At 40.2% G+C, this 26,084-nt stretch overlaps 1 protein-coding gene across 13 annotated transcripts in view; it reads left to right on the top strand.

Moving 5' to 3' along the window:
- MADD (MAP kinase activating death domain) overlaps nt 1–26,084 on the top strand; it is a 77,746-nt gene that overhangs the window by 30,133 nt on the left and 21,529 nt on the right. The window contains exons 12-28 of one of the 13 annotated variants that reach the window (XM_068400221.1): nt 454–557; nt 1,444–1,637; nt 2,295–2,575; nt 3,231–3,370; nt 4,621–4,722; nt 6,641–6,700; nt 7,160–7,262; nt 8,324–8,510; nt 8,682–8,832; nt 11,690–11,896; nt 16,088–16,141; nt 19,207–19,304; nt 19,646–19,729; nt 22,592–22,750; nt 24,445–24,553; nt 25,090–25,152; nt 25,523–25,643. In XM_068400221.1, the coding sequence (XP_068256322.1) occupies nt 454–557; nt 1,444–1,637; nt 2,295–2,575; nt 3,231–3,370; nt 4,621–4,722; nt 6,641–6,700; nt 7,160–7,262; nt 8,324–8,510; nt 8,682–8,832; nt 11,690–11,896; nt 16,088–16,141; nt 19,207–19,304; nt 19,646–19,729; nt 22,592–22,750; nt 24,445–24,553; nt 25,090–25,152; nt 25,523–25,643 (2,217 nt within the window). Of the gene's footprint in view, nt 1–453; nt 558–1,443; nt 1,638–2,243; nt 2,576–3,230; nt 3,371–4,620; nt 4,723–6,640; nt 6,701–7,159; nt 7,263–8,323; nt 8,511–8,681; nt 8,833–11,689; nt 11,897–16,087; nt 16,142–19,206; nt 19,305–19,645; nt 19,730–22,591; nt 22,751–24,444; nt 24,554–25,089; nt 25,153–25,522; nt 25,644–26,084 lie in introns of all 13 variants that reach the window. The other 12 variants (XM_068400219.1, XM_068400226.1, XM_068400225.1 and 9 more) reach the window with 12 other exon arrangements.

Here is a 26,084-nt window from a genome sequence, read left to right as displayed (position 1 = left end):
TTTCATTCTCTGCTAGCCTCTGAGATCTTTCAGGCCACATCTTCTATGTTCTACACAGCACCAGCGGTCCTGGCAGAGTGAGATTTATCATTACTGTAAAAAAGGAATGTTTTTACTTGTCATTTCCAGTTCCCTTGAAGTCGTCCCACACACATGCACAGAGAATTAATACACTACTCCCTGCTCACTTATGCTTGACCTCGTTAACTTTGCTGACAGCCTTTAAATGTCTTCCCATATTGTCTCTTCATGTACCTCAAAGTTATTTCATTTGATCTGACCTTTCATGAAGCTGGCTTCTGACTCTTGCCAGAAATTTGTTTGTAGAGACTGTAATATAATGAGATTTTTAAGATGCCCATGAAAACAATGCTGAGTCACATCTCTGAAACATTGGGCCCTGCTATTGCTGTTATGCTGCCACTCATCTTTTTTTCTCACCTGTTGTGGCAGTGGCAGTGACAGTGTCGACTATGACGACTCAAGTTCCTCCTATTCCTCCCTCGGTGACTTTGTCAGTGAGATGATGAAATGTGACATTAACGGTGATACCCCAAGTGAGTAACTTTGAGCTTTACTTTCGCAAGACACACGTAGGTTCCTCTTCCCCATTCATCTGCACTGTGGGAAAAATGCCTCCCCTAAGTCCCTGAATCAGAGCAAAGTATTGTTCTGTTGTAGTCTTGCTCTAAGGTAAAAGTGTCTTCTGTATTCCTTCTTTGGTATCCAGTAGTAGGTTGAAAAAAGGCATTTTTCCTGCTTATAAATAATGCCCTCCAAACGACACTGGGAGGAGGAAGAACAGAAGTAGGTGCTGCTGAACAAAACTGGCTCACTAGATCTGGAAACAACCTGCTGCTGCTGGTAGATACTGTGCAATATGGGCAGCAGAGTACAAGCTTTCTCCTGCCCCCACATATTGGTTCTCAGTGCTGGCTTTAATGAGTCACTCTGTCCTAGCGGGGACAGGAAAATGCATTCTTTATGGCTTATATGGAGGCTGCAGCAATAGCTTCTCTTATGAGAGCGGGAAACTCTCACTTTGTTCAATAAACTAAATCTAGGAACGTCAACACATTTTCTATGTCTCAAGGACAAGAACTATAATAGTAAGTTGCAACAAAAGAAGTTCTCCCTGGACATAAGAAAACGATCTTCATGGTTAGTGTGGTTAAACAGGTTCCCAGGATCACAGTAGAATGTCAAGCCTTGGAGACTTTCAACGCTCAGGGGTACAAGGCCCTGAGCAACCTGCTTTAACTTCGAAGTTACCCCTGGTTTGAGTGGAGAGTTGGAATAGATGGCCTCCAAAAGCCCTTTACAACCTAATTTTTTATGCAAGTTTATTCTACTGAACAGTCCTCATCTGCTAGGGATCTTTAGTTAGATGGGCAGAAAGCTGAGGAAGCCAGTGTTCATTAACGCAAAATGATGTGTTTGCAGATGTTGACCCCCTGACTCATGCAGCCCTTGGTGATGCTAGTGAAGTGGAATTTGATGATTTTCAAGAATATTCAGGGGATCTGGATGAACAGGCCATGGACAGTGAAAACTCCCAAGAGAACAACCAGCCTCGTTCAAGTTCCAGTACTACAGCCAGTAGCAGCCCCAGCACTGTCATCCATGGAGTGAATCATGTGTGTACTGAGATGAGTTCAGCCCCAAGATCAGCGTATTAGGATATAAAGAATGGGAGAATGCACGTGGTTCTTTCTGAGAAGGGTAAAAGCTAATAGGACTGTGAAGCCATGCACAGATTAAATTGCATGCCCTTTCTGGACTTTCCAAGCAAGGTGGAGTTTACTGGTACCCTCTTATGCTGGGTCAGAGCATTCCTGTACATAAAAGCTCCCATGCATTGAAAAATGCAGCATTAACAGAGAACAGTGGTCCAGGTTGTGACTGCAGGAATTGCTTTTACAGAGTCTGGAAAGACCTCGTGTGTTAGAGGAACAAGGAGTGGGGTGGGGATACTCATGAATCTGGTCATTTAGGAAGAATGGGAGTTGCTTGCATAACCACAAAACAGGGTAATGGAGAACCGTTATCCTGAGCTAACACTTAGCAGTAAGAGCTGTTTTTCAGGGGAGTAAGTCCCTAGAACAATGCACAAATACTGCAGCATATATAAAATCCTAGATTAGAGGCACAGATAGTGGGGATGGGGTTGGGGCCCAGTAACAAACAGCAAGGACCCTGCAGACTTCACAGTTTGAAATAATTGTTCTTGTCCTGCCCTTCAGTTGCATGTAACGCAAATTAGCGAACAGATCAATGATTTGACTGGTCCACAGGAGTCAGCAGATTCAGCAGAAATGGAAGAGAAGTTGGTTGCTGGATTTTCAAACCATCTTCCTTCCTTACCACTGCAACCAAGCTTTCCCAAGATAAGCTTGGATCGTCGTGAGAGTGACAGCGCAGCTGGCAGCATGAGCTCCTCAGAAGGGGTGGTGAGGAAGCGAGAGTATGACAATCCGTACTTCGAACCACAGTATGGTTTTCCTACTGAGGATGAAGATGATGAGCAGGAAGAGAGCTACACTCCAAGATTTAACCAGAATCTCAATGGAAGCAGGTGAGTCCTCCTTGTCTCCTGCCCTTCTGTACAGCACTGTTGGGGTTTTCATCTGCTTCATTTAGTTTAACGTTCATTCGTTCAAATGTCTTTTGCATCTGAAATGTATTGTTGATCACTTCGATTTAATATTAAAATTCTGTAAACTCTTCTGGGCTGACTAAAGGCACTTGCTCAGTTCTCTCGGTTCCTTGCTTTTGTGTAAGCAGTAGAAGCTAGCAGAATTATCAGTTCTTCCTAGAAATATTCTAGTATATCACCTACTGATTTCTGGAAACCTTTGAGCGATTTTTTTTTTTTTTTTTTTTTTTGGTGAAGCTTTGTCTTTTGGAGGAAAGATACTATAGTGATTGATGACGTTGGGTTTTCTTGTTCTTGCTCTCAAAGCAGAACCCTTTCACTCGCAAATCCACCAACGCCCTTTTGCAGACAAGTTTTCAGCATGCCCTGAAAGGTAACAAAAGCCTGAATGCAAAGATGCTTCAATTCTCTCGTTTTTTCTTTTTCTTTTTTTTTTTTTTCCCACAAGGTAAGGGTAGTGTGGTGAAAACTGGTGAGGAATGAGACCAGTATCGATCTCCCACAATTATACAATGTGTTGATTTGGGGCGGGAAGGGGCAAAGCTAATAACAGTTGTATTTGATTTCTTTAAAGGTCTCAGAAGTTACTCCGTCCAAACAGTTTAAGACTGGCCAATGATTCTGATGCAGATTCAGATTCCAGGGCCAGCTCCCCAAACTCTACCGTCTCCAACAACAGCAGTGAAGGTTTTGGGGGCCTCATGTCTTTTGCAAGTATGTACTAATGCATTCATTAAGCTGGTTTTATTTATTATATTGGAGTTTACAGAGAGACGGAATAGAGGGATGGCTAGTCAAGAGAATGACTTGGTTGGCAAATTGTTACCAGCTCTCCAGAAGTCATGCTGGGAGCCACAGGACCTCTTTAACTTACACTGATGATAACTGTTGCTTTATGTATTTTTCAGTAAGAAGGACTTTGGCTATGTGGTTAGGCCCTTGAGTTATATGGCACTTTAAGGCACAGATCACAAATTCTTTCAGTTTAATTTAAACAAAAAATTGTGCAATTTCATGAAGTTAATACAAAAATCTTACCAGTAGTATGCCTTCCGTGTTACTATGTTGTGTGTTTAGGTGCTAAATCCAATTCCTTGACTGTGCTCACCTACTTTCATTTATATTTTAATAATAAAATCCACAGGTGTGGAAAACTAACCTAGAGGTTTTTAATGAGTGAAAGAAGATATGGCCAGTTGAGTCTTGCACTATAGTGGAGAGCAGTGCAAAAAGTGTGCAGCAGTGAGGAAAGTGTATTGGATGTTTCTGGTAAAATGATTATTACTAAAACAAGGCTGCAAAAAAGAGCTAAAGCAAATTGAAATAGTACACTGACATTTTAAATGAACATCTTGAAGTGTTAATCAGTTTGTTGATGTACATGAGATGCTTTCAGGCTGTCTACAGGCTTGACCAGATGATGATGCATTATTGTGTTCTTAAGATCTGTCTGTACTAGGAAGAACTTTTGTTTTCTCCTAATAAATGGAAAGCTTCTATTTTAAAGCATGTCTGTGGCACATTTACAGTATTTCATAAGGCACAGAGCACACTCCTCACTTCAGAATTACATATTTTGGAGATCATCTGTCATCCTGTTTTCTTATGTGGCCCCTACCATTCATTTGCTCCTAAAAAGAGGATCAAACTAGAAGACACAGCTGATATGAGGTTACCTGTTTAAGTGCAGGAAGACAGGTGATATTGCTTACATTTAAGACTCAAAGATACAACAGCAATGATTGTAACATGAAAGCTAAGAATTACATTTATGTGCAACTTAGTATAATCTGACTATAGATGTGATTGCAATGTAAATGAGATGATGTTATGCTTGTGAGACTTTTAGTTGATAAAAACTTCATCATTAAGGATCTGGAATAAGAAGGTGAATTACAGGAAGTGTAGGAAGTTTGGGTGTGTGCAGTGAGCATTAGGCATTTAATTGTTTTCTTCTGTCATAGGCAGCCTGTACAGAAACCACAGCACAAGCTTCAGTCTGTCCAACTTAGCCCTACCAACCAAAGTTGGAAGAGACAAGAATACTCCCTTTCCCAGCCTGAAAGGTAACTGTTTTTCCCTTTGTCTTCTACAGCCTTTACGGTTCTTGTGACTTGCCAGTCTGAGGTCTTACTCCTAACAGGAATCCTGGGGGTGATGCATTTTGGTAGTTTGGGTAGTACCTGTCTTAAGTATCAAGAAAGTAAATTGTCTTGATATTTCTCAGTCAAGCTTCTTCCCAACAATTGGGCTGTGTTGGGATGGGAGACTGGCTGGTCTACACTGTGAATGTTGGTTTTGTTTTGTATTTCGTTTTGTTTTATTTTTAAGTACTTAGTGTAAAGAATGGGAACCAAGAGGTAGGTCCTACTTCTGTACTGCCACTATCTTCGTGATTAGCCTTAGGTAACATCCTAGAGCATTGATGCTGCATTTGTAAGTGGGTATAATGCCAGCCTCCCATGGAGACTGCAGTTTACGTGGGTTTCAAAAGTGTTTATAGTCTTTTCAGTTCACTAGATAGAAAATTTCTGATCAAAATCAAATTATAACCATACTTCAGCTCCTTCAGAGTGAAGATCGAGCCCTAATTTATGCGCACAATCTTTTCATTGGAATATCTCCTGTTTGTCTGCAGTATCATTAGATAACATGTCTGAATGGGCACTAGGGAAATGACCCTCTTACTGTGAGGAGTTAGACAGCCTGGTCATCCTTGTACCAGATATGATAACAGAAGGGTGACTTGAGCACGTGCTGGTGTTTTAGTGTTGAGACCTTTTCAGTTGCTAAACTGGGGAAAGGTTTTATTTTACCTTTTGAGTTATTCTATCTGATTAGAACTTACTGCTTTTGTTTTAATATGTCAAATTTTTTCATTTATTTTTTTCTTCCTCATCATTTTCATCGGTAAAGATTACTTTAATCTGGAAGTGGGAAGGGATGTGGATGAAGGTTGGTATGATGTTTTGCTGACCTTTGACCTTGTAGAAACAAAGGCCAAAAGCTGGTTTTTGTGTTTCTGCTTTGGACTTTGTTTTTGAGACATGTGATCATTCCGTGTGTGTAAAATGAGGAGGAACAGAGGACTGGTGTGGTGAAAACAGTAGCAGAGACTCTGCACAGCTGTTTTTAACAATCTTTTACCAGTTGGTTACATTTTCGTGTCCAGTTGTACTGGATAAGAAACATGCTTCATGTCAGGGTTATTTCCATGGGTAAACTTAATGACTGATTCCATGCATTGGAAGAAAACAGTGATGGGGTTTGCCATTCCACATTCATGCTTTGCGCCTCATCTTCTGCACTTTGGTGTTCTTTTCTTGACTATTGTAATCCTGTAGGGCCTTTAACGTTACTATGCAGATATGAGGATGGGATTTCCGTGGCGTAGCTCAGTCTGTTTTATGCATGTGCAAGTGTGTATGTGTGTGTTCCTGTTCATTTACATGTGCATGCTGGCTCACTGGGATTCCACTGGGCACTTCACTGGTTTTTAAATGTTTTTGTCTCTGTTGTGCAGGTATAAAATTGCTGCATTAACTTGTTCTTACCAAGTGTGTGTGGTACCCGATGTTTCTAACTGTAATGGGAAACGATGCTGGGACTCCATCTCATTGCTGCTGTTTGACCACTTTCCATCTTCCTTTTTAATTTTTATTTCATGCACAGCCATTGATATTTTTTCCTCAGTGATGCAGATGTTTTTGATAGTGCCTTTGAAATACAATGTGTGCAATAATGTCCTTGAAGATGCAATACACTGGTTCCACGATGCCAAATTTCAAGTCAAGCACTATCTCTAAGACTAATTACACTGGCCCTTGTTGTATTGGGCTTTCAAGTATCCTTCTTGCTCTAGCGTCATTTGGGTTTTGTTTTGAGGGAGGGCTGGGAAGAAGCTGATAGTTGGATTCTTTTGATGCTGATGGTGGGGAGTGTAGATATTGTAGTACACTACTAATTGTATATTTTGTGTCCCAGTATTTGGGTTAAATACTATAATGGAGATTATTACTGAAGCTGGCCCAGTAAGCAATGAAGGTGGGTTCCCTACAGCATGAGCTGTGCATGATACAACAATTTCCAGCATTCCTTATGCCTGACTTTGGGCTACCTTTCTCACTGGGTAACCAGCACCACATGATCTATACTAGTCACCCCCAATGCATTATGCTTTTACATATAGTGACTAATTTGAAGGTGGTTCTTGTTGTGGAACTGCATGCAGAGCAGCCGAACTTTTCCTGCCTTTCACCTCCTGCTCCCATTACCATCTTCTCTTTTTCTCTCTGCATTACTCCCATTACTGTTTTCTGCCGATGTGTGATGCTAGAATATAATATACGCTGCTGCTTTTTTGGAGTTCCCATTTTGTTTGAAGTCTGTTACCTGTAATCCGAATAGGTGTGTTAGCCAACCTTAGCATTGCTTGTTACTGTCCTGGGATCAGGCTGTTTTCCTCCCACCCCTTCCTCTCATCCTGTTTCTTCTCCTGTTTAGGAAACAGACGAGCCCTTGTGGATCAAAAGTCTTCAGTCATTAAGCACAGCCCAACAGTGAAGAGAGAATCTCCATCGCCTCAGGGACGAACTAGCAATTCCAGGTAGTATTTTTGATTGCTTTTTGAGTGTTTGTTTTTTGTTGTTAGAGTGGTCTCATACTTGGCCAATGTTTCCTCAGAAGTCTAGCTGTTGAAAACTACGTAGTACTTTTCTATGGCCATAAGCTTGCACGTATTATGGTCCGAGAAGATTCGATAGGGATGGTTTTAGAGTTAATAGTGCACAGACGTATTTTTCTGTGCTCCAAAATGTATCCTCTTTCTGTCTGAGATCCAAAAACTTCTAGGTCCCTACTTTAATTCAGTATTTATTCTTTGTAATTGAGTCTGTTCTGAACAAGGTAGTCTAGCCAGTGGAGTTTTAATGCACCATGCAGGGGATCAGCTGAGGCATATGAAGCAGTTTGATTCCATGAATTCAAGTGAAACACTTTTCTCAGCCTTGGGAAGGGACTCAGAATGGTGCAAGTGAACATTACCTGACCTGTACATGTGCTTTCTCCTCCCTTTCTTATGTAGCAGTCATAGGTAGAGTGAAATTTACTTTGAGCTACTGGGGTTGGGAGACAAGCAAGAACAATAACTGCAGTTCAAACTGGAGAATGCAGCAGGTTGCACAGGAGTTCCCTTCTTCTTACCATTCCCTCCCCTGTGGCAAAACAAGCTGAAGCAGTGCACGTGCCAAGGCTGCTACAGGAGTGCTATTAGTAGTGCTGTGCTGCTTCTTTCAAGGAAAGCCTACAGGTCAGACAAGGTGGCTGTGGGAGAAGGTTGTAGCACAGAGGATTCCTATGGATTCTGAGGAGTGCTGTGAAGGTGAGGAGTAGAGTGGTAGCTAGAGGGACTAGAGGAAAATCTGGTTATGGCTTATTATAGGAAATAACAGACAAAATAAAATATTTGGTACTACACCTATGGAACAGAGCTTGGGCTGTGTGCAGTTGTGTTAGCAGCAGGCATAGCTAGATTTGAACTTCTTTTCTTGGAAACTTAGCCTTGATAGGAAATGCATTTCTATGTGTGTCCTGGCATTAGCTCTCTTCCTGTGCAAGCCAAGGTAAGCAGAGGGCTAACTTTTGCCTGCTTCCTCTTGAATCCATCAGTGAGAACCAGCAGTTCCTGAAGGAGGTGGTACACAATGTTCTCGATGGGCAAGGTGTTGGCTGGCTGAACATGAAGAGAGTCCGACGTCTGCTGGAGAGTGAACAGCTCCGTGTCTTTGTACTAAGCAAGCTGAATCGTACAATCCAGTCAGAAGAAGATGCTCGTCAGGATGTCATACAGGATGTGGTCAGTGCTGAACTCAGTAGGGTCTCATACCTAGTGTCTACTGAGGCTCAATTCATAGGAAGCTTTTGTTAATTGCCTCCGAAAAACTGATGTTACAGCAGTTTTGGAATTTATGTTCTTGAATTACTTCTCACTTCTGAAATAGCGACACTAACGGGATTTTCATTGCAGGAGATCAGCCGCAAGGTTTATAAAGGCATGCTGGACTTGCTGAAGTGCACTGTGTTGAGCCTGGAGCAGTCATATGCAAATGCTGGCCTGGGAGGTATGGCCAGTGTTTTTGGCCTGCTAGAGATAGCACATACTCACTATTACAACAAAGGTAAGAAAAGTGTTTGTGAACCAAACAAGATCCTTATTGTGAAGGTAGCTGGTTTGTGGCTTATGACATTTCAGGGGTTTTATGACACTTTCAAAATAGGTGAGAACTGTACCATTGTTACTGAAACCTTACAAAGCTTGAAACCATTCTCTTGCACACATGTAACTGGACCAAAGCAAAATAATGGTCATACTGATATTTGATTGAAAATGGAAACTATGCAGCAAGATACAAAACCTGGGACTTTTACAGATGAAGTGGAAATTCTGAGAGTGGGACCTTCAGCTAACACTGTTCCAACCACCGTCTTGGAAAGTTATTGCAGACAACCTGAATAGGGAGGGAGATATTTCTAATGTGGAACCATACAAGACACATATCTCACCAACCACCTTGCATTACACAATGATTCTTATATCACTGCATACTCTTGGAGAGGAAAGTCTAAAAATACCTCTTTATTTTTCAGCTTTTTCTTAAAATGTGATTCTTAATGCAAAATAGGAAAATGCATGTGTAAGGAAAAGAGCAAAAGATTACAAAGAGCTACCTCTCTGCTTAATATATGACTCATCTGTAATCTCAAATGATGGAAAGCTATTTATTTCATTGTAGCAGAGGAGTAACATCTACTAAACTGTTCAGTCTTGGGGCTGTTCAGCCTGGAGAAGAGAAGGCTCCAGGGAGACCTTATAGCAGCCTTTCAGTACCTGAAGGGGGCCTACAGGAAAGCTGGAGAGGGACTTTTTACAAGGGCATGTAGTGATAGGACGAGGGGTAATGGTTTTAAACTGGAGGAGGGTAGATTTAGATTAGCTATTAGGAAGAAATTCTTTACTGTGAGGGTGGTGAGACACTGGAACAGGTTGTCCAGGGAAGTTGTGGATGCCCCCTCCCTAGCAGTGTTTAAGGCCAGGTTGGATGGGGCTTTGAGCAACCTGGTCTAGTGGAAAGGTGTCCCTGCCCGTGGCAGGGGGGTTGGAACTAGATGATCTTTAAGGTCCCTTCCAACCCAAACCATTCTATTAGTCTATGATTCTAAACACTTCATAGTTGGTGTTCTGGGTGGCTGGCATCAGGGATTTTATGAGTTGGCTTAGATGCCATGTGGGTTACAGGTGTTCATTTCCAGTGGTTGTTAAAATGCTGAGGAAGGTAAGGAAGGCTGTGCTAGTGTTACAGTCTTGAATATGGGGAATAGGCTGATCATGGTAATTACAAGCCTTTTAGTCTGACACTGATCCTAAGCAAAATTATAGAGTGGCTGATGTAAAACTCAATGGTTTTAGGGTGAAGTCTTTCTAATGTAAAGCCAGATACCGTAATTTGATGGTAGTAGAGTTTACCCAGTAAATTAATTGTGGTCACAATAGACAAAATTTGATATAAACTTTTAAAGCCTTGATACATCTTTGAAGGAGTTCTCTCATTATTACATGATATCTTGATCTATAGTCAAATTTTAGCTGTTTATTATGTTTTACCTGTTTTCAATGAGTTGATCTAGATATTTCTAGAAATATTTGCTTCTTAATGTTACTTAACATGTAGTAGTGGTTTAGTAATCCTGAAATTGCTCAGTTTGCATATGATGCATACTGTTTGAACGGGACATGACAGATATAGATTATTTGTCTAAAGGAAGCTGAATCTCAATAAAGCATGGTTGTGATTAATTCATTTTAATATGGCCAAACTAAGGACTTTTCTTTTTTTAGGAACAAGGATAGTTGGCAGTAATAGCAGGATTGGGAACTATGTCCTAGGAAGCAGTTCTCTGAAAATGGCAGCTATGTGTGAACTTCCCACTGTTTACCGTGTCTGTAAAAACTGGGGAGAGGGGCTCTGTGTAAACCTGGAAATATAGATTTGGGATGCAGCTATTTGTATTGTCTCTGGATATGTCACTAACAGGACCCACAGCTGAGGCAGTGCTTCCAGTTCTGATCATCACACCTTGAAAAATTGAGGAGCTTTCTGAAAAAACCTACAAGGAACTGGGAGAATGCTTTTGCTCTGAAGGATGGAGGTGTTCAGTCTGTTGAATGTTAGGTGTCGATTGTTTTTAGTTACTATCTAAATGGAAAGGTGTTGTTGATAGCAGAATCTTTAAACTACTGGACAAAGGTATCACAAGGTCTAGTGGTACAGCAGATGTAGATATTAGGATATGAAATTTTGACTATTAGCCTCATCAGCTGTTGGAACACTTTGTGCAGGATTGCAGGAGGTTCTTTATGGAAAACCTAATTTTAATTATTCTATTCTGAAAGTTTTGTTGTAATTCAAACTGTGGAGTTTGATACAGAGAAATAATCCAAACTGCCTTTGGGGACATATGATTATAGGAAATGTCAGAGAGTGATGAAAGAGCTATAGCTGATACATTTTTTTGTTTTGTGTTTTTTGGTTTTTTTTTTCTTAACTGAAGTTTCATTTAGTGTTACCCGTCAAAGATGATTGTATTTTCACTGCAAGAAGAGCTTGCTTATATTCTAGGAGTGATATTCTTGGTAGTTTAGGCAGAGTTGCGTAATTTTGCACAACGCAGCAGAGGAGATACTACAGTTACTGTGTCAAAGATGATTCCTAGGTTTCAAACATACAGGAAGGAGATAATTTGAGTATCCCCAAAACAGCACTCTGGCTTTCTCCTCTACTGTTTCCACCAGTGTGTGAGACTATCTGCAAGCCATGGTGACCTATAGGAACAAATGTGGGACTGAGCTGTTTCAGTGCCAGGCTTAATGATTTAGGTGAGACCATCTGTCTCATCTTCGTTTTCCTGCTCTCATTTCCTTTTTCCTTACATTTGGGTGTTCTTTTTTTTTCCCCAACACTTTTTTTTTCTTTAAAGAACCAGAAAAGAGAAAACGAAGTCCAACGGACGGATCTATCACTCCAGTTGGCAAGGATCCTGCATCATCCCCAAGAGTGGAGCCAAAACCTGCGATGCAGCTGCCGGTACCTCAGCTGATGCCAAAGGCACCGAGCCCTGCAGGCAAAGGGCCAAGGGAGTTTGACACAAGGAGTCTAAAGGAAGAAAATTTTATTGCTTCCATTGGTGTGTATTGAGGTGCATGTGAAGTGCAGGAGGGACTTCTATTTTGGCATTCGGTTCTATTTGCATTCTCTCCATTTTAACACACTACATTGCTGCTGTAACATGCTTCATTTACACCTTGGATCCCAAGGAACAATCATACGTGTTTTCACTCTGCTCTTGGATAAACTATCCAGGGCAGTTTTCTCCCAGAAGCTTTCTAATCTTGATTGTTTCTGAATTTCATTACACTTTAGACAACTTTATTTTTTGCTCTGTGATTGATGTTTTCAAGCAACAGGAAATGGCAAAAGGGAAACAGGGCCAGCAGGACTTTGGAAAGGGCAACTGTGGAAGAGACTACAGGAAACAGAAGTTTTCTAATCATTGCTGACTACCTGTGGATTATCTAGATTGCATCCTGATAGAAGTGGGACCCAGGATGTGCTGGTTGCTAATAATAAAAACCACCAAAAAGATTTTAGTTGTAGTGTTACAGTTTCAGTGAGCAGGACTGATGGATCTTCCTTCTATGCAATAGCAAATAGAATGCGTGTCCTTCTAAACAGCATCTGCTAGGCTGGTCACTGAAAGTTTTGCCAGTTTAATTTCTTAGCTGGTATAGCTTTTACCTATGTCTGTGAAAAAGTTAGAGGTAGGCTTTAAACTGTTTTACTTAAAAAGAGCTTTAGAGATTTTGGGGGGGAAGGAAAAAAAAGAAAAAAAATATTGTGGTTGGATCCAGCCTGCTGTGGATTGTAAACAAGAGAAAAGTATGAACAGCATATGAGAGAAATTCTTTGTCAACTCCAAAAATATGTCATGTTAAATTTTAGCCATTGCTTCTTATAGCCTGTTTAAAATAACTTTTTAATGGAATCATTGTATGAAACATTGATCTTCTGAAAGCGGCATGCTACTGTGAGGCTGTATCTGCAGTATGTGGCATAAGACAAGAGAATGTGTGTATTGGGCAGTTACATGGCAGGAGTGCAGACATTCATTCTTATACCCACATAACAGCTGCAGGTGGAGTGGTGTCAAGTCCTTCTGAACTGATACTGAACCCCTCTGACTTGATTTGCTTTCTTGTTTCAAGAGGTAATCTATGGAAGCAGTTGCTCAGAAAGTAGTTTTGCACTATATTTGAAAATCTATCAAGGAGCTAAAAGAGATTCAGATTTCCAGAATTTCAGTTCAGTGGTTTGGTTCTCTCTGGGTACTTAATTTATTTTCTGTAGAAAAGAGAAAAAGGAAAGTATGCTTCTGACACAACTAAGAATGAAACAGATGCTAGGCCAGCGTTCTTTTAAAGAATGAAGAGAGATCTTCTGATTGGATTGCTGAGACTACTCCTTTCCCTCAGATGAAATTAAAGCTTCATAGAAATGGAAATCATAGAGAACAGACAGTCCGGGTTTGTGGAGCATCATAAAAAGTGCTTTACAAAAGAAGTGCTACTTAATATGTTAACTACTGTTGCCAGAATATTAGGCTTCAACAATTCACAGTCTTCAAGGACAGGCAACAGGTAAATTCTTATTGGTGGTTCTGGTGCTCTAGTGATTTCCTCTTGTCTTCTATGGAACTAAGTTACAAGAGGATATGGTTTTGCCAAAACTGATCAAAGTTCAACTGACTTTCATGGGTTTTTTTTAAGCCTTTTTTTCTAACTGGTTTTGTCTGTCACCAAGAACCATGAACTAGTATGCAAGTCAGTCTTTAAGAAATTGCTGTAAAAATAATGTAGTGTCCATGTTCATCTGACTCTTGAGATCTAGAAGTAAAGGGAATTTCTCTTGTGTTGCAGGAAGATAATTTAAAGCTGCTTGGCTATTATACTTCCTTTTTATGTTCTGTTATGGAGGTGTCAGTATAAGACAATACTTTGGATATACAGGACCAGAGTTAGTTGTGGCTAGGCTGAAATTCCTTCTGTAGTGAAATGCAGACTTTCTCATTCAAACTAACTTCTGTAGGGAAGAAGCATTTGGTAAACATTTACATGTTGCTGAAATAACAATGTGTAAATAATTCCATTTAAACATGAGAAAAATGGTTTTATGTGAAGTCGATCCAACACTGGAATGGATTGCCTGGAAAGGTTGTGGATTCTCCATCTGTGGAGACAGCAAACACCTGACTGGTCATGGTCTTGCAGCAGCCTGCTCTAGTTGACCCTGCTTTGAGCAGGGAGGTTTAACTAGATGGTCTCCAGAGGTCCCTTTGAACCTCAGCAGTTCCTTGATTTTTGCTGTGCTTTAATATCTAATTGCTTAGCTAGGAAATTCATTGTGAAGATGAATACTTCTGATACTTTGTTTCCTAAAAGGTCACCAATTATTTGCTTACTTCTGGGGTTCTTGTCTTCTGGGGTCCATGGGCATCACCTGTAGTGTTGGCCTTTTTGTTAGGACACTGGTGGCTTTAAAGTTGATAGTAGTTTCCCACTTTAAGTTAGTGGTTCGTTTGTTTTTATTGCATACATGCAGTAACTGTTAATGAAAATGTCAGTACTTAGTGAAGTTTCCATTACTACTTTTTAAATAATCGTTTAATGCTAGCAGATCACTTTATTTTGACATTTTTTTTTTAAACAGAAAAGAGTGTGCTACCTACTTTGTCTGGCCTTAAGAGGCCAGATGTTTTCAAAGCCCTTTAACAAACAAATTCAGTACATCTTAAAGAGATTGTTATCTGTGTCAGAGTGTGCTCAGCTAGATAAGCCTGTAGGATGCTGTTTGGATCCATAAGCAATTTTATCCTATCCATCTGTGTACTTATGAAAGTTGAAGGAACATCCATCAATCACAAAGCAGCTATAGAAACCAGTTGGCTAGCAGCTGCCTGTCTAGCTTTTTCTCCCTTGCTACATTTGCCTTGCTCCTGATATGTTTAATGATAATACTTTGGAGCCTACCTCCACAATCGTAACACTATCCTTTTAAATTTTTTTTTTCAGTAGAGATTTTGCTAAATAGAACTTTTTTAGAGCCTGTCTTGCCCTAATTTCTGCCATTTGCAGGGTGGGATGGGTTTCTGACACACTTCAAGTGTATGAGCAACTTTTAGTTGCTCAGCATGTTTCCTTGAAGAGCAGTAGAAGAGCATTGTACTTCTTTTTCCTTCCCTTTGCGGCTTTTCGAAGAGTATGTTCCTCCACAGCATTCCCAGCTTTAACTGTATTAGTGAGACAGGACAGTGCCTAGTGTTCAGAGTCAGTTCAGCATGTCAGCTTATAACGTTTCCTTTGGCCAGCAGGCCAGCACCTGGAATGATCTGATGTTTCTGAGCAGAAAAGATGACCACATTTCAGAGGGTTGAGGAATGTGAGTGACAGAAAAGTGCAAGTGCCTCATCACTATTTTGTCTCAGGGCTGAGCTTCAAATGAAAAGAGCGCATGCAGACTTCAGACTTGTTTCCTTTTCTCTGCATTGTGTTCTCTTATGGAATTCCTTGACTTGGAGTGCTGTGACCTAATTTGAATTTTGGAAGTTGGCATTAACATGACTGATATCTTGCTTATTTTTCTTCTTCCCTATTTTCCATTCTTTATAGCCTGATAGGAACAAGTGGATGCAGAGAAGTTCAGTTTTTTACATGTAGGACTGGTTGATAGGCAGAGCTAAGCATTTATTGAGAATGCTGTCAGGTCAAAAATAACTTCTTGTACTTGTAAACTTTGTGATGATTTTTAAGATATAATATTGGTTAAATATTGTGTTAACCTACAGTTTTAATTTACTTGGAATTGCTGCTGCTGTTTTTGTGCCTTTTCCTTTCACTGATATAAACTAGAGCCATTAAAATATTTCTGTTAATTAGAGCTTCTGTGATGCCTACGTTTTGGGGGAATAAATATCTGACAGTCTTAAAGGCCTTTCTCAGGAAAGGTGATCAATTGCATTGTATGTGTTCGTAATAGCTGTTTTTCCTTAGTTGCTTCACTGTATGAAGTCACCTCTAACATTTGAATCCTGTAAATGAGAGATGATGCAGTGCTCGATTCCTGACATTGATTTCTTGTAAAATGGTGTTAATTAACCCTTCACTCAGTAGTTGTCGTAAATTTCTGCTTTTTTTTTTTTTTTTTTTTTTTTTTGATGAAGGGGTGGGGTTTTTGTTTCAGGTTTTTTTTTCCCCATTTTCACCTGTCTGACCAGCTGCTGACTCTTTCTCTTTCTCTCCTGCTTTCAATGCATCTTGGGTAGAGTTGTGGAACAAGCACCAGGAAGTGAAAAAGCAAAAATCTTTGGAAAAAATGAGTAAGGAAATTAAAAAACGTAGAAATTGACTCCTCCAGCCTCCCCATAACTGCCAACTCCCCAGGTGCAGGGTGAGCTTGCATCTATGGCATACAGTTTTTATGCCTACAAGAACAAAGGCCTATCAAGAAAGCCTGCATTATAGAGGAGACCAAACAGATCAGTTTGCCTTGGGGAAATTGTGTTCAAATGTCTCTTTTTTTTTCTTTCTTTTTTTCCTCCCCTGAATGTTGCCGCCTTCAAAGAAGGGGAAGCAGATATTCTGCATCCTCACTGTATCAGATATATATGGAAAGATTTTAAGATATTCCATCTCCTTTCTTAAGAGTTGAAGACCAGTTTTGCTTAACAAGTCTTTGACATGAGTATATTGATTGACTGACTGAGTGTTATTGGAATGAAGAATTCTCCATTCTTTCAAGCCGTGGGATGGCAAATTTTGTTACCTGTCATCAACCATGAACATTTTATGACCACAGTCAGTCTGCAACAAGAAATACTTTTGAGGGGGAGAGAGAAGGTGTATGTGAAGAATTGTATGTAGTGATGGCTTTTAGAGAAGAGCCTCATAGTAAGGAATCAGCGTGATTTTGGTTTTTATATCCCTTATTAAAGGAAGAGTGGAATAGTCTGAGGCTGTTTGCAGAGTCTAAATCTACACAAATCTTAACATCTATTGCAATATGATATTGAATAAAATATTGAATGTTTTCTGCAGGTGTAGTACAAGGTTTTGCTCTTTTGGTTATCGCTGTTGTAAATAGAGACATATGACATTAGGACAATAGCTAGTTTATAATAACCATGATGTGGTAGGTGTTTCCTAACCATAACAGTAGTTTCTACTTTGCAGAGCTGATGCCCCTTTTACAACTGAAGGTTGTGGAGGATTAATAGCTAAGAGGAACGGGTGAAAATTCCTGACACTCTGAGTAGGTCTGGATTTGCTACATTAGTTTTATGCTCCTCAGTTAAATACTTCAGTTAAATACAAGCAAGTATCTGGAATTAGTTCAGAGAGAATGGGGCAAATGGGGCACCTCTGCAGTACAGCTTACTACATTTAAGATCTGAATTGCTTTCTGCTGAGGTAGGAGTGTGTGTGAGACAGACGCATAGCACATGCACACATCTGCTCTCCCAAACGGGGCCTTTCAGGTAGGTGCCTACATTGGGAGGGATAAATTGAGGTTTCAGTGTTTTATGTGTATTAGACATACAACTGTATAAAGAAGGGAAGGGGAGGTTTGTAAGTGCCTGTAAATTGATAGTGACAACAATGTGATTGTGGTTATTGTGCTCCTTAAACTCGGTTACCAGGATTGCCCACAGCTGTCAAATACCTGAACTGCTTCAGTCAGTTTCACTTGCTTTAAAAGTCGAGTTGCCAGAAATACATCTGAATTATGTTTTGGGACAGGGAGCTCTTAAACTGGTTAAAACGCAGAGCTGTAGTTTAGTATTCTTGCTGTAGTAATGAGCTATAAAACTTTTTGCTGCATCATTATTCAGAACTAAAAGTGGTGGCCATTTGAGTGAGTGGAAATAGACCTCTAGAAGTGAGCAATATATATTTCAGTGGAAAATAAGATTCCAAATTCTTAGAAAGGATATTTTTAGTTATTTTTCTTTTTTGTAAATTTTGCTTATACTTTCTCTTTGTTAGAATCTTTGATGATTTGATTTACAGTAACTAAGGCATATGGATTGAGAGGCAGCTAACTATAACAAAGGAAGAATGCTTTCTGTAAAACACTTCACATGAGAATTGGTGGTTTAGTAAGCTGGTATGGTGTGCACAGCCCGCTTATGGCTTTGCTATTCATGAGTTTACATACCATCTCAAACTCACTCCCACAAATCTTTGTATATTATCCTTCTCTCTCTCTCTCTCCTCCCTTCCCTTTTTCTTTCCTTTTCGCTGTCTTATCCTCTCTAATATTTACATATAATACAAACATGTTCATAATTCCCAGGTGGCTGTAATCAGTGGTTATAAGAGATAGTGGCACTGTTTGCTTAGAGATACTGGATATAGTCATGGGTATATAGTACAAATATTCCAGCTGCTTATCACGTCTTCCTTTACTGAATAGTTGGCAGATATGGATATGGCAGAAGTGTTGCATTCAGTCTCTTCCCCTTTCTGAGAGTAGTGATGTTCTGTGTGCAGTCTATAACACGTTCTTTTCTTGCCTCATTATTTACCTTGTTCAGTGCTTATCCAAATTTCTTTTCAGGCTCTACCTCTCCATCATCCTCTTTTCCTTCTGCCATCCCATCAGAGGACAATAGATTATATGGTTCTAGGGCTGCATGGGAAATTGAACATAAAGTTCTCTATCCTTTTTTTCCCCTTTTTTGTTTTCGGATCGGCGAGTTAACGAATGCATGACTCAAGGCTTGCTGATTCCCTCTCTCACTACTGACCTATGTGATTGCCAACTCTGGAGAGCCATTTGTTAATGTAATTGGGGAATGTTGTGAAGTACAGCATCATACAAGCTTCTTCCTTGAAATTCTTACTGGTGTAACACCAATTGTCGCTGCTTATGTTCTTGTCACGTGTTGCCTGATTTTTGCCTAGATAGTTGCTGCAGGCAACCTAACAAACTCAGTCCAAGACTTTGAGCAAATTAGTGGTTCAAAAAAGGATTCTGACTTTAAGTAAATAAGTATTCTTTATTTTACCAAGAATAAAGGATCTGGCTTCCTAGAGTTCAATGGCAACTGCTCTGCATGTGTTATTGTAACTGGAAGCTACTTGACCTTTGTCTGTCCTCATTTCTCTCTTGAATGGATAACAAAGGTACTGTTTAGTGATAGTGACTCCTGGACTATGTCTTTGGAGTATTTGAAATTCAAACTAGCGTTTGAAGAATGGCAGATGTATCCTGCTGGCCTTGTTGTTTACAGTACCAAGGAATTAAAAAAAAAAAAAAAATCAAAGGAATGAGAAAGCAAATTTGTTTGCTTTGTACTGTTCCTGCTTTCAGTCTGTCATCTGCTTTCTGCCATACTGTTTTTTCTTGGTACAGTAATGATTTACTTTTTCCTTTGTTCAGGGACAGAAGGTGTGAAACCCTTTGATTTGGGAGAAAAGGATGAGAAAAAATCCCAAATCAGTGCAGACAGTGGCCTCAGTTTGGCCTCAGGTTCTCAGGTCAGTGGCTTCTATGCTTGCTTTATTTATGTGGTAAGAAAGAGGATTCTTCTACGCACTGCTTAACTGTGGGAAGACTTCTAAGGTCTGAGCATTCTTGAAAGGCTCATTTGGTAAAATTTCTTCCCTGCTTCCTGTAAGGGACTGATCTTTGTGAACTCAGTTATATGATCCCATGATCTTTTTCACATACAGGCAGTAGTTTCTGTTTGGCTGGCTAAATAAACCGAGGAAGCATAAGGCATGTGATTCAAGACTCCAAAGGAATGGGAAGTGGTGTTCTCTCCTTATGATAAAAACTAATGTGACTTTTCTTCCTGTCCTTTATGTTTTGATTGCAGAAGAGTGATTTTGACTCTATTCCCAGTGGAGGACCAGCAGTTATGGTCCGAAGTACAAGCCAGGATTCTGAAGTTAGCACAGTGGTAGGATATACCCAAAGTGAAATCTTGATGTGATTCACTGCTTGCTATAGGGTGGGAGGGCATTTCATGCCTACATTTTGTGTGATATGGCTGCATGTGTCATGCATGCATAATGTATGTCTATGAGTTCTCTCTCCAGAGCCTCTGAGTGGGTGGCAAGCATGTATGTCTGACAGAACATATGTGGTGCTTTATTAGCAGGTTGCATCCTTCATCTATGGTGCTTGTTGCTGTTACATATTCCTACATATTGGTGTATTTATGGAACTGGTGGATTGCAATAATTTTATAAATATGCCTTAGTTGTGTATAAACCATCTATAAAGAATAGAAGTTCAAAAATGTGACCTGAGAGCAAAAAAGCCAGATCATTTGATGCATTAAAAACAAGAACAAACTTTCTGATATATTACCTTTAAAGCACTTGAATCATATAAAAATATGTCTGCTTGCTTTCCGATCAACTGTACGGCCTAGAGGGAAAAGGTAGCAGGAATGCATTCAGTAAAAAAAGAATGAGCCTTCTCCCTACCACATGTTATCTGATATGGCATATTCCAGGGATAAAACCCAAGGAACTTTCCTTTTTGTACTGCCCCAGATAGAAAAGGGGTCTAGAAGAGCTGAATGATATTCAAGTATGTCCATCTCCAAGCTCAAGAAAGGTCCATCCTGACAAGTAGGAAACCAAGCAAAGGCAGCAGGAGGCCTGCGTGGATGAGCAAAGAGCTCATAACTGAACTCAAACATAAAAATGAAGTATACAAAAGGTAGAAGCAGGGGCAGGTGACCCGGAAGGAGTATACATTTGCTGTCTCATCTTGTAGGGATAGGGTTAGGAAAGCCAATATGGACCTGGAGTTGAATCTGGCAAGGAATGTGAATGAAAACAGGAAAAGGATTCTACAAGTATAAGCAGCAAGAAAAAGGACTAGGGAAAACGTGGGCCTACTGCTGAATGGAGCAGAAGAACTGGTGGCAGATGGAAAAGACTGAGGTACTTGGGGCATTCTTTGCCTCAGTCTTTACCAATAAAACTGTCCTTCAGGAATCCCAGGCCCCTGAGACCAGAGGAAAAGTCTGGAACAAGAAAGACTTACCCTTGATGGAGGATGACCAGGCTAGGGAGCACTTCAACAAACTGAATATACATAAATCCATGGTTCCTGAGGGGTTGCAGCCACATGTGCTGAGGGAGCTGGCTGATGCCATTGCGAGGCTGCTCTCGATTGTCTCTGAACAGTCATGGTGATTAGGAGAGGTTCCTGAAGACTGGAAGATGGCAAATACCACTCTTATCTTCAGGAAGGGCAAGAAGGAAGATTTGGGGAGCTATGGGTGGCCAGCCTCACCTCAGTCCTTGGGAAAGGTAATGGAGAAAATCTTCCTGGAAAATGTTTCCAAACACATGAAGGACAAGAGGGTGAATGGGACTAGTCATCATGGATTGACAAAGGGGCAGGCGTGCTTAACCAACCTGATAGCCTTCTACAATGAGCTGACTAGCTTGGTGGATGAGGGGAGAGCAGCAGATGTTGTTTACCTCAACTTCTGTAAAGCTTTTGACATTGTCTCCTGTAACATAGACAAGCTGACAAAGTATGGGTAAGGTAAGTGGACAGTGAGGTGGACTGAAAACTGGCTGAACAACTGCCTCCAGAGGGTTGTGATCAGTGGCACAAAGGCCAGCTGGAGATAAGTCACTAGTGTTGTATCCCCAGGGTCAGTACTGGGGCCAGTACTGTTCAGCATCTTCACTGATGACTTGGATGGTGGTGCAGAGCAAGTTTGCAGATAATACAAAACCAGGAGGAGAGACCGACACACCAGATGGTTGTGCCATCATTCAGGGGGACCTCAACAGGCTGGAGAATTGGGCAGAGAGGAATATATGAAGTTCAACACAGGGAAAATGCCAAGTCCTACATCTGGGGATGAATTAACCCCAGGCACCAGTACATGCTGGGGGCTGACCGGCTGGAAAGCAGCTTTGTGGGGAAGGATCTTGAGATCCTGGTGGACAAGCTGACTGTGAGCCAGCAATGCACCCTCATGGCAGAAAAGGCCAATGGTATTCTGGGCTGTATTAGGAAGAACATTGTTAGCAGGTTGAGGGAGGTGATCCTTCTGCTTTACTCAGCACAGTTGAGGCTGCATCTGGAGTATTATGTCCCGGTCTGGGCTCCCCAGTACAAGAAGGATAAGGACTTACTGGAGTGAGTCCACCTCAGGGCCACAAAGATGATTAAGGGACTGGAGCATCTTTCATGAGAGGAGAGGCTGGGAGAGCTGGGACTTCAGCCTGGAGGAAAGAAAGCTCAGGGGGGATCTTATCAATCGGTATAAATACCTTCATTCCTTGCCATCAGGTAAGGGAGCCAGGCTCTTCTCAGTAGTACCCAAGGACAAGAGGCAGTCAACACAAAAATTAAAGAACAGGAAATTCCATCTGAACACAAGAAAGCACTTTTTTAGTTTGAGGGTGGTCAAACACTGGAGCAGTTTGCCTAGAGAGGTTGTGGATTCTCCATCTGTGGAGATTTTAAAAACCTGACTTGACATGGTCCTCAGCAGCGTACTCTAGCTGACCCTGCTTGAGCAGGGGCGTTCATCTGTAGATGATCTTAACAGATCCTTTCCAACCTAAACTGTTATATGGTTTTTCTGAAGGGCTTTTTGAGTCTCTCTATCTTTTTCTGGAGAGTAGGATTTGATGAAAAGATTATGTTACTGAAGAAGAAAAGGCAAACGTGTCCTTCAGTTACTGCTTCTTATTTTGTGCCTTAAGAAGAAACATTTTACAATTTTTCTCTCTACAGTGTCTTTGTTTATTGAAGGTAACTGCTTTATTTTTCTCCACAGGTTAGTAACAGTTCTGGAGAGACGTTAGGAGCAGACAGTGACTTGAGTAGCAATGCTGGTGACGGCCCAAGTGTGGAAAATGGTGGCAATTTGACAGGATCCAGAGGCACTGTGTCAGACAGTGAAATTGAGACAAACTCCGCTACTAGCTCTATCTTTGTAAGGGCATTGCAGACTTCCCTTTTTTATTTTTATTTTTGTTTTGTTTTAATTAAATCTTGTACAGTAATTTCAATGTGTGTGCATGTGTGGAAGAGGATCTCTGATTCTGTTCTAAGGCTTAATCAGCAATGACTTACGATATTAAAATATGAAAGATGTAGTTTTTTATGGATCCACGTACCTTTCATTTCCTGTGCAATACATTGTTCTTTGAGAATAGTAGATTCACATCTCGTGCCATGTTACAGGCTCTAGCAATGTTTAATTCCCCCTCATTCAATATTTCTCTCAACCAAATGGACATTTAATTGCCCTTCAGAGGCAAAACAACATCAATGGGCATTGTTCAACCTTACCTAAGAGGAACGGATTCCCCTGTTTCTTAGGAGCAGCTGTTTGATACAGGAAAGGGATGACCCATTGTAGGTTTAGCAGCTGTTCTGTTTCTTTAAAACATTAATCCTGTGTGAAGTGTAATCATAACTTTTAAATATATTTTCCTATTTGGAATATCTATATGCAGTAAAATTCAAATGATCTGAGAGCACTGCTTGCTCATGTTGTTCTTTAAGGTCCTTGATTATGGGGTATAACCTCTAATATACACCTTAGCAAGGAAATAATTATATACTCCATTTGGCTAAATCAAGCTGTCAGCCAAATATGAAAACAACTTGAAATGCCTTGATTGGTCTCACTGTGTTCATTATTTTATAGTTCTGATAATTGTAAAAGCCTTTACAGGGCTTCTACTTCTAATTTGAAGCAACAAACAAAATCATTGTGCTTCATTGCAGATTTATTCTAAAAGCATGAAAATGATGTAACCATGTCAGTGTATTTAGCAGCAAGAGGGTGTCTTCTCAGTTACTAAAGAGTTAGACTTTTTTTTTTTTAAACACTTAGTTTTCTGCATTTTTCTACTTAATGGATGAAACTAAATGGAATTTTAAGAACCCTTGCAACAGATTTAGAACAAAGATGATGGGTGTACCTGATGTACGATGAATGTCAGGTATTGCACCATAGTTTACCTGGTGGTAGAGAAATAGATGGGCCAGCTTTATTATCACAGTTCCTGCTGGCTGACAGTCTCAGCACACAGTCCTGCAGACCAGATGATAGGTGATCATTTGCTTAACGTCATACCTTTGTGAATAGGAAATGAAAGAAAAACCTATAAAGTCTGAATGTGAGATAGAGCTCAAGTAATCTTATTCTGCTTTTGAATATTTGTTTTCTGTGTAGTCTCGAGAAGGCTGCGTATTTCTTCCTCCATTCCTCACAATCTGCACAATGACAGTGCTGTTCAGCTATTTCCTAAACAGTGGGAAAGATTTACTATTAGAATTTGAGCAAACTTACTGCATAAGCCTGAAATATGGGGGACGACAGAAGAGGTTTAACTGTTTTTTCCTTTAGTCTGTGATTTGCATTTTTTGTTTTGTCTCAGTTTTCCTTCAGGGAAGCATTTTGCTTCCTCTGTGTTTTGATCTCTCTGTCTTGTTGTTTTTCCTTTGACCAACTCTGGACTTTTAAGTGTACTACTTTGCTCTTTGGACAGAGAGTAATTTATTTGTTTTGTGAACATTTGTGGCAGAAGCATCTATGAAGTATTGCTTGCAAACTGCAAGAAACAGCCCTGCAGGGCACAGAGTTAAATTGTCTGACACTTCTTGTATTATTTTCAGGCAAAGTCTCACAATGTGAAGCAGAGTGTGAAGGATAGCAAAGGCAGTACTCCAGGGAGAGGCCCAGAGGATGGGAACCAACGTGTCTATCTCTATGAAGGACTTCTGGGTAAACTATATTTTTGCGGGAAGGGGATCTTTTAGACTGAAGTTCAGGTGGCATCATGTCTGGGGCAGACTGGAATTTTTATATTCCCAGAGACTGTTTTTAGCCACGTACTGTTGTCTATATTGGTAAAATAGGAGGGTCCATCAGGCCAAAGATTTGCTGGGGAGATTGAATTAAGAGTAAGAGGAGGAGGGTGTGTTTGGTGTAGTTTTCATAAAAAGTAGTTTGTCCAAGTCTATTGCTGTTCTTGAATATGAATTCTTTAAACTGTTGGAAAAAGGGGAGAAGGAACTTAGCTATGCATGGAAGGTTAAAATGTATCACTGAACTTGGAAAAAATATCCTTCAGCTTAAGTCATTGAACAGAGGGCTACTAAACCCAGAATACTAACGGCCTTCGAGTGTATCCTTGAATTAGGAGTATATTGGCTTTTTTGAAATGTATTTCATCGGGACTTGCTGTTAATCAAGAGCTCTCTCTTCCTGTGTTTTTCATCCTTTCCACTTATCGTTCCTACCTGCTTGGAATGGTGCAGGTAGGGATAAAGGATCTGTCTGGGACCAGTTAGAGGATGCTGCAATGGAAACCTTCTCTATGAGTAATAATCTTATCTTTCCACTTCTCTGTGTGTTTGCCATGATCTGTGTTTGTGTGAGATATTCCTGTCTCTTTTGGGCAGTGTTAACAGTATATGGAAGAAGATACACTCCTTAAAGAATAGAAATGAGAGGTACTTTTTTGTAAGGGTTTGAAAGATTATGCTATGAATTAGAATGAGAGATATGTCTTGTTTTCTCTTTTACACTTTTCTTCAGTTGTGATATTGCTTGTGGTTTAAAAGTAACTTTTTTTAAAATATGGATTGTGTGTTGGCTTATGGTATTTTCAAGGAGTGGGAAGGAAAAGGAATTAAAGTATTTGACTGGAGTAAATGGAATAAATGCTCAATTTTTGTATAAATTGCATAGGCAAAGAGCGTTCAACTTTATGGGACCAGATGCAGTTCTGGGAAGATGCTTTTTTGGATGCTGTGATGCTAGAGAGAGAAGGAATGGGGATGGACCAGGGACCTCAGGAGATGATTGACAGGTAAAGTTCTTTAGTAGACCTCTTTCTTCCTCAATGTTTCGTCTGGGGCTGAGATAGTAAAAAAAATCTATTTTAATTCTGCTGAACAATCTGTTGTCACTTTGTAAACCTTGTTACTATACCTGACTGTTCCAAAGTGAGACTTTTGTCTCTGTGCTGGCCAGTATCTCCTGATACTGAAATACTGTCTTCAGTTTTGACATATATTTTTTTAACTCTTGTGGAGAGGTGATATTTCCAGGGAAATGGGTAATGTAAGCATAATCACAGTATGAATAGATGGAATAGACTAGATCAGTAGAAAAGCAAGAGATTTCTGTGATGAGATTACTATATTCTGGAATAAAGGAAGATAGCAGTGTGTTGACATAAAGTGAAAGAATTAAATGCCCTCAGAAACTGCATTTTGAGCTTCCTCAAAATGCAAAGTCACTTATAGGT

Source organism: Nyctibius grandis, chromosome 4, assembly GCF_013368605.1.
Source record: "Nyctibius grandis isolate bNycGra1 chromosome 4, bNycGra1.pri, whole genome shotgun sequence".
Taxonomy (NCBI): domain Eukaryota; kingdom Metazoa; phylum Chordata; class Aves; order Nyctibiiformes; family Nyctibiidae; genus Nyctibius; species Nyctibius grandis.
This window is presented reverse-complemented; position numbering and strand designations above follow the sequence as displayed.